This window comes from Balaenoptera musculus, chromosome 6, assembly GCF_009873245.2.
Source record: "Balaenoptera musculus isolate JJ_BM4_2016_0621 chromosome 6, mBalMus1.pri.v3, whole genome shotgun sequence".
Taxonomy (NCBI): domain Eukaryota; kingdom Metazoa; phylum Chordata; class Mammalia; order Artiodactyla; family Balaenopteridae; genus Balaenoptera; species Balaenoptera musculus.
The window spans coordinates 72,114,257-72,128,206 of NC_045790.1; the positions used below are offsets into that span (position 1 = coordinate 72,114,257).

General features: G+C 47.0%; 1 protein-coding gene across 9 annotated transcripts in view; it reads left to right on the top strand.

Annotated features, from left to right (window-relative positions):
• The first annotated feature begins 3,453 nt into the window (after window positions 1-3,453).
• Window positions 3,454-13,950, top strand: part of PCSK5 (proprotein convertase subtilisin/kexin type 5) — a 489,089-nt gene continuing 478,592 nt past the window's right edge. For 6 of the 9 annotated variants that reach the window (XM_036855671.1, XM_036855664.1, XM_036855665.1 and 3 more), the window contains exon 1: window positions 3,454-4,180. In XM_036855671.1, coding sequence (XP_036711566.1) covers window positions 3,989-4,180 — 192 coding nt within the window. In that variant the 5' untranslated portion in view covers window positions 3,454-3,988. The remainder of the gene's footprint in view (window positions 4,181-13,950) is intronic. The other 3 variants (XM_036855666.1, XM_036855667.1, XM_036855672.1) reach the window with 1 other exon arrangement.

Sequence of the window (13,950 nt, forward strand, 5' to 3'; positions counted from 1 at the left end):
TAACTACCATTTATTATTATTACCATTATTAAATTTGACAAATTTCCACTGCCGATTCTGAATTTGATATACTAGAAAAGTGATTAGAATCCCCATAAATTTACTGACTCCCCTACTGGGCAGTGAAATTTCTAGGGGCAGTTTTCCCCCTTGGCAGCTCCAAACTTTCCATTACCAATTTATTGTTGATTCACAGAATCTCAGGTTGGAAGAGATCTTAAAGGTCATTTTCCAACAAAGGATGTAGCAGAGGAAGAAATGAGATGTCTCAGAAGGCAAACTCTTCCCAGAATAATTCCCATTTGCCGAGTTTCAAGATGAGTCCTATGGAGTTCTTATTCGCTTCTTGTACTAAACTGCCTGGATTTCTGTTCATCTCATTTCACTGGATTTTTCTGTTAGAGCTGTGAGGGACCTTGGCAGAGAGGCCAAACACTAGTGGGGCCTCATTATCAAGTAATATGTTGCTAAGTATAAGGCAGAGTAAAACTTAAAACTGCCTAGTTTCCTGCCATATGGCATGTTACAGAGGGAGAGAGAAGGGTCAAATCGTGGGTGCTACTCTTAGCAGACAAAAAGGAAGCATTTGGGGAAGACTTAGATTTTAGCTTTTCAGCTTCTTTTCCAATGTTAGTGATGGTTGTGCACTAATCATTACTATTCTGTCAGTTCCTTGTTCTTTTGGCTACTGAGGCATTGATAATAGGGCTGAGTGTGATAACCAACAAAGCTGAAGGTCATGAAAGAAGGTTTGTTTTTTGGTTTTTTTTTTTGCTTCAGCTATTGATCCTTATTTGGAAGCTTCATTCTGGCCAACTGGCTCTAATCAAGGAAACTAATGAGTTCATTAAGGTAGATCTCAAAGCAGGAAGCAGGGTGTGCTTGTGCACCAGTGGGAGTAGTATTATTTAGGTTTGAGAATCCCACTCTTTGAGAAAACACACATAATTGAAGTGGAAGAGAACCGTGAAAGCGATGGACACCAAGATGAATGAATCTACATTCATATGTTTGATTTGACAGATGAATGGGGGCTCCAAATCTTTTTTATTTTTTTGAACAGAGCTAGTTTTTTCCCTTCTGAATAAGTATGCATCCAAATGGAAGAATACACCCTTTGAGTAAGCTAAATGCTGGCCCAGGGATTGGTTTACAAAGCAGAAAAGTGGTTGCCCATTTTCCTACCTGACTTTCCAATTCTCTCTCATGCTCAATGCAGTGTATGCTGTGTGTGTGTTACAAGCAGGGCATGCTCACAGAAGGCAAGAGTGTTAGTGGAAAGAAAAAGAGAGACACACCCTGGAGAAAAAATATCAATGAGAAATTTGCCACTGTTAGGAAACAACCTCCAGGCCTCAGGAGACCTGGTGCGGTGACGCCCCTTCATTTCATGCAGAAGTCGAAGCCCAGAGGCAACATAGCTTTCAAAGAGAAGCATTTTTGTGCTGCCTTTGCTGTCCTAAACAATAATGGCCCAGAGTCACAGAGAAACCCACAGGCCATGCTGCAAACTCGACTCATGAAGTAGATTGTGTAGTCCTCGCAGTGGCCACCCTCCTGTGGTTCATCGGCCGACAGGCTCTCCCTCCAATCTGACAGCAAACGCCTTCAATTCTTCAATACGGCTGACTGGCGTATATTGAGAATTGGATCTTGGCTGAGGTCTTCCCATCCCATGTGAAATCCATCCGCTTCTAGAGGAATAATCCAATGTCCCTGTGAATAGATGCAGGTAGTCTGGGTGGCAATTAACAGTGACCTAATAGGTTGTAAACTTTCTAGGCTCCAGGTTGAAGAGGGAATGTGCAAAGGGACTAGCCAGTAGCCAGGCTGTACCGAAACTCTAAAGCCCAAAGCATAAGCATAGTACTTATGCTTTAATATCTACAAATAACAACAATAACAATAAACCACATTTAGAGTTATTCAGAGAGTCTGAATTCCATTAGTCCTTGGTGCCTCCCCATCTTCCCCCTCCTCCTCTTTCTCCAGGATCTAGCACAGTGCCTGGCACATTCTAGGTGCTCAAAAGATATGTGTCCAACCAGTCAAATAAGTAAATGAGTAAAATACATGTCTTTCTGCAAATGATTTAGTTCTTCTGATCTTCCACTTCTTCGTCAGTAGTGTGGGAATAAGGTTATTTGGTGGGTTTGTTTTCAAGAGTAAATAATAGGGCATACATTATACGATGTGTAAAATGTCATAAAATGATAATTTTATGAATTTAACTATGAATTTTATAAAATTTACATGTTTTGTGTCTGCAGCTATGGTTCAGCTGAGAGGATAAGGGAGGAAAGTAAAGCCCTAGGCAGATAAAAGAATCATTACCCAAAGCTATAGGTGTGATGGGTAAATTACCCTCAAATACATTTAACCAATGCCTAGGAAGAAAGAGAATGGGGGATGGGAAAAGGAGAGGGAAAAGGGGGGCCCGGGTTAGGGACAGAGTGAATACTTTTAAGGTCAATTGAATTATTTCATAAGGGGTACATTTTCTATTCACAAGAAGTCGTCCCTGTGCCAGAAAAGGCGGGGAGGTGGTTCAGCAGAAGCGGGTTAATCCGTGCTCCCTCCTGCCTGCTGCAGTCACAGCGCAAGATACAGCAATGAAGGCGGCGCAGTCACACATTTATTTCATTCGAAATTCCTCTGTGGTCCTTTTTCTATCAAAGTCTCTCACTGTTACAGGGCCGTGCTTGAAAAAGTTGCAAAACTTCTCCCTTGGTGGAGAAAAAGAAGCCCTCATCAGACTCAGTGGAACGAATGAATGAAGTTATTTCCTTGGGCCCAACAACTCCATCCACTTTCATACCGAATATACACAGAAACATCTTTCCCCAGTTCCGCGACTGGAATTTTACTCTTCCGTGGCGTTGCCTAGTATTGGAAGCACGGATTTCGAAAGTCAGCAGGCAGCAGACTCGGCTTTGGAACCGCCGTGGCTGGCTTTTGCAAGAGTCGATGCGCCTTACGGTCCTGTGTGGTAGCTTCTCCCGGGAGCAGAATGTGTAAAATAAACAGTTGCTGAAAAGCGTGAAGAATTAACGAAGTGAAAATCTCGGGTTATTTGTTCGGCTATTGACACGCAAGTGACCTCCTTAAATACCTCGTTGTTTGAGGAGGTTCAGAGCTAGGATGAATGAATCTTCGGGGCACTTGACTAGAACCAGCTTGTAAATCTCTTTAGTCTTTCGGGAAGTGGTGGTAAATTAATACAAATCCAGGAGGGAGGGGAGAGAAGGGGGTAAAACCTCCACACCGGGGCTCTCTTCCCAGCCCTTTGGAAAGACTCGCTTTTGCTGCCCAGGACCCTGGAGGCTACAGCCTGAAGAACCCGGCGGCGCTAGGACCTGGTTGGCGCCTGGCCGTGGCCGCTTTCGGGCGGGCGGAGGAGGGAGAGGAGGAGGGGGATGTGGGAAAGGAGGGGTGTCGAGCGGGGCGGGGGGAGTCATTTATGCAGAGCGGGTGCTGCTGCCATTGCCACTTACACTCCCGGCGCGCCGCTCGGAGCCGGAGGGAGCGCGGGGAGAGAGCTAGCGAGCGCTCGGAACCTGGGCCAGCAGAGGGGGCGCCCCGCCGCTGCCTGCACCGCCGCCTCCGCCGCGCTCGGGGGCCCCGGGAGGAGCGAGGGCGAGTCGGAGAGTCCGGGAGCCGAGCCCGGCGAGACCCAGCAGCGGGAGGGCGCCCGCCCCACTCAGCCGCCTCCTGCGCCCGAGCCGGGGAGCGCCGGCCGACCGCCCCGCGGGCCGGAGAGCTGGGAGCACAGGTCCCCGGAGCCCCAGGGATGGTCTAGGAGTCGGCGCGAGGCTCGCTGCTCTGCTCCCTGCCGGGGCTCGCCGCCTCCTGCCGATCGCCCAGGGCTGCGAGCCGCGGCGGCCGGGGGCTGCGAGCCGGGGCGGCCCAGGCCGGAGAAGTTAGTTGTGCGCGCAGCTTAGTGCGCGGAGCAAGCGAGCGAGCGAAGGAGCAGCGAAGAGCCGGGGCCATGGGCTGGGGGAGCCGCTGCTGCTGCCCGGGACGGCTGGACTTGCTGTGCGTGCTGGCGCTGCTCGGGGGCTGGCTGCTCCCCGTGTGCCGGACGCGCGTCTACACCAACCACTGGGCAGTCAAAATCGCCGGCGGCTTCCCGGAGGCCAACCGCATAGCCAGCAAGTACGGATTCATCAACCTAGGACAGGTAACCGCTGGCTGCTCGGGCTCTCGGCCCTGAAGCTGAGAGGGCAGGGGTGGGGGCTGGGGGGAGTCGCGCTGGTCCCCTCCTCGTCAATCCCCCTCCCCCTCTTCCAGATGTGCTCTTGCAGCTGTCGCCCTAACTCTTGAGCGATGCTCTCGCTCTCTCACACACACGCACACACACACACACACACATATTCGCTCCCTAAAGTTGCTGGGGTTTGTGTTTTGTTTGCTTGTTTCTTGCAAGTCACGAGGCATAGGTAGGGTCTCTAGAAGAATCGCGAATGTACATACCCTCCTGGTGGTTTCAGACCCGACCGGAACTTTTGCAGTGGAAAGTCGGGGACCAGTGGGCTCTTTGGGGGGTAGAGGGTAAGCGCGCCCCTGGTGCCGGCTCCCTGTGGTTTCTGAGAGCTGGTGTAAGGGGGAGGCGGGGAAGGGAAAGCCTTTCCTGCTCGGACCTGAATTTAGTCCAGAAAGAAGTTTCCTCTTCTAGGGGGGAGAGAACCGCTGGGACCGGAGCTAGACTGGAGGAGGGAGAGAAGAGGGCACCGGACCCGGCGTGAGCAAAGGTTTGAGGGGAGACCTCCCGGCTTCTTCGCCTCTTGAGCTGGATCCGCGTGGGGCTCCCAACTGGGGAGTCGGAGCGGGAGGTGGGAGAACTTCCGAGACCGCTGACGGGGCTCTGCTTTGGAAAACGGCGAGTCTGCCCTCGCGGAGGCTCGGTGGGGCGAGAGTTGGGCAGGCAGCGGGGCGCGGGGCTTTTGTGGGGTGCCGCTCGCGGGCTTTGGGCAGAGCTGCCTGGCTGGGGGACCGTGAATTGAGTGGTGTATTGGAAGCGCAACAGATTTGTAGATACCTCCATACGGTCTGGGCTTCCTCGCTCTCTTTCCTGCAAGAAATGGGGTGACAAAGGCTGTATACGCGGGTCCCAGAAAGTGCACCCCCATCCTTACACCCCTCCCACTCGCTTCTCCCGGCCTGGCCCGAGGAGCGGGCCCTGGCCTGACCCTGGTGAGACTTTGCTGGGGTAGGGAGGCGAGGGTGTTGGGGGCGCCCTCACAGCAGACGCGCTTGTGGGACTGCTCCGGCTGCACGCGCCCTGCCTGCCCTGCCAGGATGAGGAGAGAGGAGGGTGCCGGCTGGGGCCACTGGAGCAGGAGAGCACAGACGGTTTCTGATGCTGTCGACCTCCATGTCCAGGAACACAAGTGCTCTAGCACGGGGACCCTCGGCTGCCTGGGGACGCGGCACCGAGAGCAGGCAGAGCTGCTGTTGCCGCATCTAGAAAGAGCACTGGGGGCATCGGAGGAGCGGGGGGCGGGAGGTCTTGCTGCTCTTTGCGGGTCCAGAGGGAGGGCATGTTGCGGAGAAGCCAACCTTGTGCAGGGCTGAGACCAGGGCAAGGGGCATCATCTGTGTCTCCCGTCCCCGAGACCAACACACACCAGGAAGGAAGGAAGGGACAGCCAGCCAGATTTTCTTGCCTGAGTGCCTATCATCTTCAGGAGAGTTTCATTCTAATGGCTTGGTAGGGTTCTACCTGCTTCTTTTTTTCTCTGGAAGAAAACATTGAGTCTGTTCAAATCTTTTTACACGAGCTTGAAGTTGGGTGCTGCACGTGACTGGAGAATGTAACAGGGAAGGCTAACAATAAAAGTAGTCATGTTAATAATCTTTCCAGATGCATCACTCAGGTTCAGTTAACGTTGAGCATCTCTCATAAAACAGGCATATTTGGAAGAATAGTTCTTGACCATACACTTACTTCATAATCCACAAAACGACCGTTTTTGATGGATATTACTTCACATATAGCAACAGGGAACCTAATACTCTGGAGAAGTTGACCTGCACAGGGTCACCCAGCTAGACAGTGGTAAGGGCATGATTCAGACCTAGGACTGTCTGGTCCAGGCCTACTCATGCTTGTGAGGATGGGGGGAAGGAGGAAGTAAGTAAAATCCCCATTTCCCTGAATTCTGATTTAGTGGCTCAGTAGACTGGATGCAAACATCCATTCTTAATTCACAGATACTTAGTTCAAGCCGACCTGGACTTCTTGAACCTGAGAAGCTTCAGGAATTACGAAAGCAGAAAGATCTGTATCAAAATAAACTCATCAAATAGAACTTACACAGTTCGGAACCTGGCAGAGTGGGGGAGAAGAAATTGTCACAGAACCCACTTGTGAAGAAGCAAACATTGCAGTATCCTGCAACCTGGCCTGACTTTTTACAAAGGGCCTTCTAGTGAAGATCCATGGATTTTCATTTAAAAAGTAATACTAAGAAAGTTTACATACAAATAACACCAAACATGATTTATTGTGGTTTTTACAATGCCAGTGAGGAAACTGAGTGCTTACAGAGGTGACAGAGAACCCGTTGAACTCATGCCCTAACCAGAGTAAAAAGATCACCTATTCTTACAGTGTAAAGCATTTCCTCTGTAGATCAAAGGAGCATAACCTAAGCTAAGTCTTGCAGGTGGTAAATTGAGTTCACACATGCAATATCATTGCACTGTAAGAGCCATCCTTTTGTTATTCTTTCTTTCCATCAGTAAACCAGCTGTGGTTCAGTTGAGGGCAGTAATTTATTTGCAAATGTCTCTGGAATGCTCTCCTATTTTTACCCTTTTGGGCTTGGGGGGGTCCCACCTTATATGTCACAGATTGGAACTGAGACCTGTTATTGTTTCTAAAGTCATTTAATATCCTGGTAGTATTTTTTTTAATTTTATTTATTTATTTATATTTATTTTTGGCTGTGTTGGGTCTTCGTTTCTGTGCGAGGGCTTTCTCTAGTCGTGGCAAGCGGGAGCCACTCTTCATCGTGGTGCGCGGGTCTCTCACTATCGCGGCCTCTCTTGTTGCGGAGCACAGGCTCCAGACCTGCAGGCTCAGTAGTTGTGGCTCACGGGCCCAGTTGCTCCGCGGCATGTGGGATCTTCCCAGACCAGGGCTCGAACCCGTGTCCCCTGCATTGGCAGGCAGATTCTCAACCACTGCGCCACCAGGGAAGCCCCCTGGTAGTATTTTTGCTATCTTTCTGTATAATATTTTAGGTGAATAAGGTAGTCACTTTCCACCACAGTAAAGGTACGGTTTTGACTGTCTATTCAGAGTTTCAGTATCATGTTTTGTATAGCATCTTAGCATTTAAAAGCCACCAGAGGTAAAATTTCTGGCCTGGAGATTTCTACAGAAAAGAATAGGCATGCCTCTCATGTTCACGAAAGATAGGATATGGAGAGTAACACAAGAGCAAGTAAGCAAACAACAGGCAGAAGGGACATACTTGACTTCCTGGAAGGGAATAATAATGAAGGTTTTCTTGTCTTTGGTTATAGAGATAGCGCTTGTTTTGGTAGGTTTTCACATAATGTTTATATTTTGTGAATGGTTATGCCTCGAAACTCTGAAATTCTAGAAAGCCCTTCCTTTCTTCCCTTACAAGCCCTGACTCCAAACCCTCTTAATATTTAGTTCGACCTCTGTACCCCGGGTGGCTGAGGGTAGGTACGTCTGCCTGTTGGCCTGCACAGGGATGGAAGAACAGGCCTAGTTCTTCCTTCCTAATCGTGTGCTCTGACCCTTTGAACTAGCGGTATAGTGGTTAGAGGATAGAAAAGACGTAAAGGAATAAGACCTGACATAATGTTAATTGTGAACCTTTGTTTGGACAAAATCTACAAACCAGTAGGAATTAACTTCTGGTTATTTGAACCCAGGGAGAAGGTCCTCTGTAAAGGTTGTTTGCAGTATGCAACAGCTGTATTTATCCTTCTGTGAGGTGCTTAGAATCCTTGATTCCAAACTGAGATCACTAGGAGCAAAAACCCCTCCCCAAACCTTGTAACTTATCTTGAGCAAGATTCCAGAAAGATAAAGCCAGCTGCAAGCAATACTGGGGAAAATGTTTTACCTGGTGTTGCCATTGAGCGCATAGACTTGTAAGCTCTGCAGATGCCATTTGCAAGGTCCAGGAAAGCAGGAGAGTCACTGAACTTAATGGAGCCCCTGTTCCTTCATCTGTAAAAGGATAAATCTCTAGATAATAGAGGGAGTCGATTCTGTGTTGCCCAGCATATAGTTAAGCTTGCTGTGGAAGGTTTGTTGAATCTGAATCTGAAATAAGTGAGATTCAGACTTTATTTAGATATGGAGAATGGAAGACATTTTTATAATGGAAGATGCAACTCATTGAAGATCAGGAAAATACATTTTTGATGACCAAGTCAAAAGAGCTAAATCAGAGCTTTGTAGACAGGGAAACTGGTTTTCCACTTCAACTAACAATTTAAAATAGTTTAAAAATAGTTTTCTGTTGGGTTCTGAACAATTCCGGCTGATTTCCCATGGTAATGCTCCCCTCCCTGGTTGATCTTTGCTGTAGTCCATTAAAGAGTATAGGATAAGCTCAATGGAGATGGGAGAAAGGGACAAAAAATACCTGAAGACTGAATATTTTATAAAGCATCTTGCCTTGGTATATTATGATAGATCATATTTGAATCCATATTTCGTTTAATTCTGAATGTGGTTTACCTGAGGAAGGTTAGAAGAAGCATTTTCCAAATCAGCAGGAAGAACCTTGCTCAGCAATGCCCTGAAGGCCTCCCACTCTGCTGGTTGGTTTTGACCTGTGAGTAATGTGGAATGCTTGAAGTGCTGGTACACAGTGGAGAGTGAGTTCTGGGTGCTCATGGATGGCATTAGAAATAGGGGATGGGGCTAGTCTGGTAGGTTGTGTGGGAGTGGACTGTCCTCCCCTAGTTATATCCTTAGGCATTTGTAAATGGATGTGGGATTCCCAGGTTGATCCTTGTGTGATGCATCTGCCTTTGCACCAGGCAGGAACCTCAGCTCTGACCTCCATGCCCAAGAACTTTAGCTTTGACCTCTGCTAGCCACTCTCACATGCGTAGGTTCTTATGAGTGGGGGAACCATTCATGAGAAAAAGCAGTTCAGAGTGCTTGGCCTGATGATGGTGGGTCTGTTGCTTTAACCTCATAGACTAGGAATGGCTTGTATGTGACCATTGGGATTTTCGGGGTCTGTTTGAAATGAAACACTGCATTTTTGTGAGCCCCAAGGCAGCTGAATTTGCCTTATTGCTATCTTTCATGAGTTTATATCCAGAGGTCCTAACTGTAAAGGTCAGCCAGAGAAGCAGGGTAGTGTGCTGGGAAAATGTCCAGCAATGTCTGACTCTTTGGTTAAGGGAGGGAGTCCTGACCCAGAAACATCCCCTGGGCAGGGAGGGGAATTTGTGTTGTCGGTTCAAGTTATGTGAAGCAGTGTCTGGGTTTTCCCCAAGGCTAAAGTATCTCCCGGCATCGCTCTGGCATCGCTCTGGCTTCGGACTTTATCACTTGGCTAATTCAGGTTGGATTAAATGACAAAGAAGCTGACTTTGTCTTCATGGGTGGTAAAAATGAGTGCTTATACACACGCATGCATGCTATAAGATACATACGTATGTATCTGTGAATTTCTATTTTTATCAAAGTTAAATTTGTACATAGTTTAAAGTGAAATTACTCATGCAACGTTCTCACTAGTTCAACAGATTACATCTCTCCATCTAAGTGTACCAAGAAGGAACAATCCATGCCAATAAACTCTTCAGTTTGGGTTAACCCTGGGAGGAAAAAGAGACCAGAAAGAAAACCAGACTGAGTCAGAGGTTTGAGTGAAACTTCAAACCTTTTATTTATTTACCAACCTGACCCTCAGTGCCTGATTTTTCACTTTGGGGACCTTAACACCTGCTCCATCCACCTCACAGGCTTGCTGTGTTATCAAGTGCCCTAATAATGAACATGAATATATAAATAAAACAAGACATAGGAAGCATTACATGATCTATAAGGACTCCACGGAGATGCAAAGGCTGCTCAAAGGAAAAATAAGAGAATGCCAGGGTTCCTGGGGGAAAATCACTGGTGATTTTCCAGTTTCTGGTGATTGCCCCTGGGGATCTGGTGGAAGCAGAAAGGGGGAGGAATCAGGGTGGCATCTGATTCTCCCATTTGAGGGTACGGAAAGCCACACTTTTCCCTTGAGAGCCTTGGAGAGCAGTGTAGGGCTGGGACATCTGACCAGAACATCAACCAGTTAAGGTTCCCCATCTCCTGGTTGGACAGCTTTGATTTATAAGGCATATGCAACATGGAGGTCACATGATTTTTTTTTTTTTTTTTAATAGAGAGAATCAAAACATAGTCTTTTAAATTTGACTCAAATGTGAGCTACGTATAGAAGAATAGTGGAGAATAAAACCGAAATACAGAGAGGCCCATAAAGAATACAGATGGGACCCTTGAGTACAAGTGTCAAAAACCTAACTCATACTGCTTAAATAGAACTGATAAGCAGATAAGGAAACAGGGAATCTGTTGGTGTAAACAGACCCACGTGCCTTTATGTGCAGTTCTGAAAGCAGAAGCTGAACCTTTTTGCAACCAAACCTTATCTGATCTGTACTTTCTTTGTGGCAAAAACCTATCCTGACCTAAACTGACATTAATTAGGGCATTAATTTGTTTGGTTGAAGAAATCTGTTACTGAGTTTGATTATGAGGATGTTATCCTTGATCCAGATAGAGGTCTGTATAATACACTCCAGCATGTGCCCCATTGTACTTTTCTTATCTGAAGAATTACGAATTTCCGAAACACATCTAGATTCAAGAGTTTCAGGAAAGCGATTGTAGGTCTGCCCAGGTGAAAAGCCAGAGGTAGTGCTAATGTCAGTTATTTATCTGTTTCCTGTGTTAGCTTCATTTTCAGTCAGGCCCTTTCCACAGGCAGTAAAGCTCTTCTGATTCTTAGTACCTCTCTTACCCAGTATTGAAATTAACCCCTGAAAGAGATTCCAATTCTTCCTGCTTGGGTCATATCTCCACTTGCAGGCCAATCACTTTTTTCCAGGGGTGGTGGTGTTTTGGTGAGTCAGCTTGGGTCACATGTCCAGCCTTGAAGTGAGGGGGATGTTGACCTTGGATGGGCAACCCACCAAATGGGGAGAGACAGTTCCCTAAAAGAAAAGAGGATGCTACTACTAGAATAAGGGAAAGGAGATATAGGACAAGAAAAAAAAAATCTACTGCAAATCAGATTATATAAGGCCTTAAATGACTAGGCTATGGAGTTTCAACATTATCAAGGAAGATAAAGAATTATATTGAAGGTCTCTGAGAAGGAGGCAACAACCTATTGATTCAACACACATGAGAGTCCACCGTGTAATCCATAAGACAGTCTCTGCTCCCAAGGACCTAGGACATTTTTTATTTTTTAATAAATTTATTTATTTATTTATTTTTGGCTGAGTTGGGTCTTTGTTGCTGGGCACGGGCTTTCTCTAGTTGCAGCAAGTGGGAGCAACTCTTTGTTGTGGTGTGCGGGCTTCTCATTGAGGTGGCTTCTCTTGTTGCGGAGCACAGGCTCTAGGCACGTGGGCTTCAGTAGTTGAGGCTCATGGGCTCTAGGGTGCAGGCTCAGTAGTTGTGGCGTGCGGGCTCAGTAGTTGTGGCTCATGGGCTCTAGAGCACAGGCTCAGTAGTTGTGGCGCACGGGCTTAGTTGCTCTGCGGCATGTGGGATCTTCCCGGACCAGGGCTCGAACCCATGTCCCCTGCATTGGCAGGCGGATTCTTAACTGCTGCGCCACCAGGGAAGCCCATGGACCTAGGACATTTTTATCCATAACTACTGTTAAGCAAGACAAGTACCAATGGAGCCACAGGTAGTGCGGTATGGTTCAGTCCTGCCTGGGAGGAGTTCTCTGGTAGCCTTGTGCGTAATGACCTGGAAGAGGCAGAGATCCCATTGTGTTGGGAAAAGTTATTGTTAACAAACACAAAACCTGTGACAATGGAAAGAGAATAGATTGAGAAGCTCTTATACAGGTGGATTCAACATGGCTTGGTAACCAAATGCAAGTGGAGGTTGAGGAGAAGGGAGAAGGTGAAGAGAGCAAAGTTTATAGCCTGGGGACCCGGAGAATGGGGACTTGTCTGTAGAATGAGGGCAGTCTGCTGGGAACAACATGGTAGGATCAGCCTTAGTGTTGTTGGCAGGTAGAGAGTCATGCAGATGCAAATGTCCAGTAGGAAGAAGAGAATTTAGGGCAGGAAGGAAGTGAAGACTGGCACTCACCACCTCAATATAAGTGAAACTGTGGAAGGGCATAGGATGCTAAGATGTGAAGCACAAAGAGAGAGGAGGGCTGGGAATACAACCTGAAGGAATGCCTCCATGGAGAAGGCAAGGGATAAAGGGAGTAGATGAAGGAGGCGGGGAGGCCCTGAAGACACAGAGTCAGAGAGCCACAGAGGGTCGCACTACAGAGAAGTGCTGTAGAGAGAATCTAGGAGGTGAGAACTGAAACATGGCTTTAAGAATTGGGGACAAGGAGGTTACCCGTGCTCTTAGCACCAATGCTTGATTGAACAGTGAAGGGGAGTTTCATTGCACATCTGCCTGCCCACCTACATTATCTCCCTTCATCTCATCAGTGTCCTGGAGTATTTAGGATCATAGGTCTAGAACCAAAAGGGTTTGAATCCTAATACTGCCACTTCCTAGCCGGGGTGACCTAGGCAAGCATCTTAAGCTCTCTGTGCCTAAGTTTCTTTATGTGTGAAAAAGATCTAATAGTATTTCCCTCATAGGGTTGTTGTGAGGATTAGTTGAAAGTAGTTAGAATGGTGCCTGGCACATACTGCATACTAAATAAATGTCAGTTATTATGTCTTGTTTTTTTTTTCGACCAAGTTATGCTCAGTTTCTATATACTGTTTTCACTTAACATTGTATTATGAGCCTTTTCCAATGTTACTAAATAATTTTAGGCAAATTTTAATGGCTGCATAATCGAAGGTGCCATACTATCTTGTAATTAGTGTGACCATAATCATATTTTGCCAGGGACAGCACTGGTTTATGCCTACGGTAAATCAGTTCACCTCCATTAAGTATTTTCTATATCCCTTTCACTTTCAGACATGTCTGAGTTTGGCAGAGAAATGATATGGTCACCCTGATTGAATGTGTATTTGTGCGTGTGTTTGTGTGTGAGTGTGTAATTGCATATCTGTTCTTCCACTAGCTGGGAAAGCAGGGCTGTGCCTCATTCCTATTTGTGTCCCCAGCACCTAGCACAGTGGCTGGCATAGGAGAAGCACAGTGAGAACTTGGGACAGGAAGCACGAAGGGTGCACGTAGAGAGGAATAGGTTTGGAAAGGAAGAGGGACATTGGTGCCTTGAGCCTAAAGAAGAATGAAGGTGAATGGAGATTTAGGGAGTTCACATTGGGGAGGGAAGGAAGTGAGCATGTGTGGACAACGGTCTGGATCTCACTATTGGTTCTGAGGTGAAGGTCACCTGCAGAGAGAGGGGGAACTGGGTGAAATTGGTGGCCTGGTGCTCCAGTGCTCCTACCAGAAAATTCTGATAGGAATTAATGGTCAATGCCTAATGAGAAGAGTTGCCAAACAGCAATGGCAATAGCTGCTTGTACATAGTTATTGCTCAGTAAGTAGTGGTTAAGTGAATGAGAAAATGAACCAATCTATATTGTTTTGTGCTTTTGTCACTAATGCTCAGGAACCTTAGATTAGATAAAGACAAAACAGGGAGTTAGAATGTATCAGAGTGAGATAGAAGGGAACAAGAGACTGTGGGAAGCTGGGGGTGATGGAGATGAATGGTTCTCGAACACAAAGGGATACTGTCTTTGAAATGATAGACCACAGTG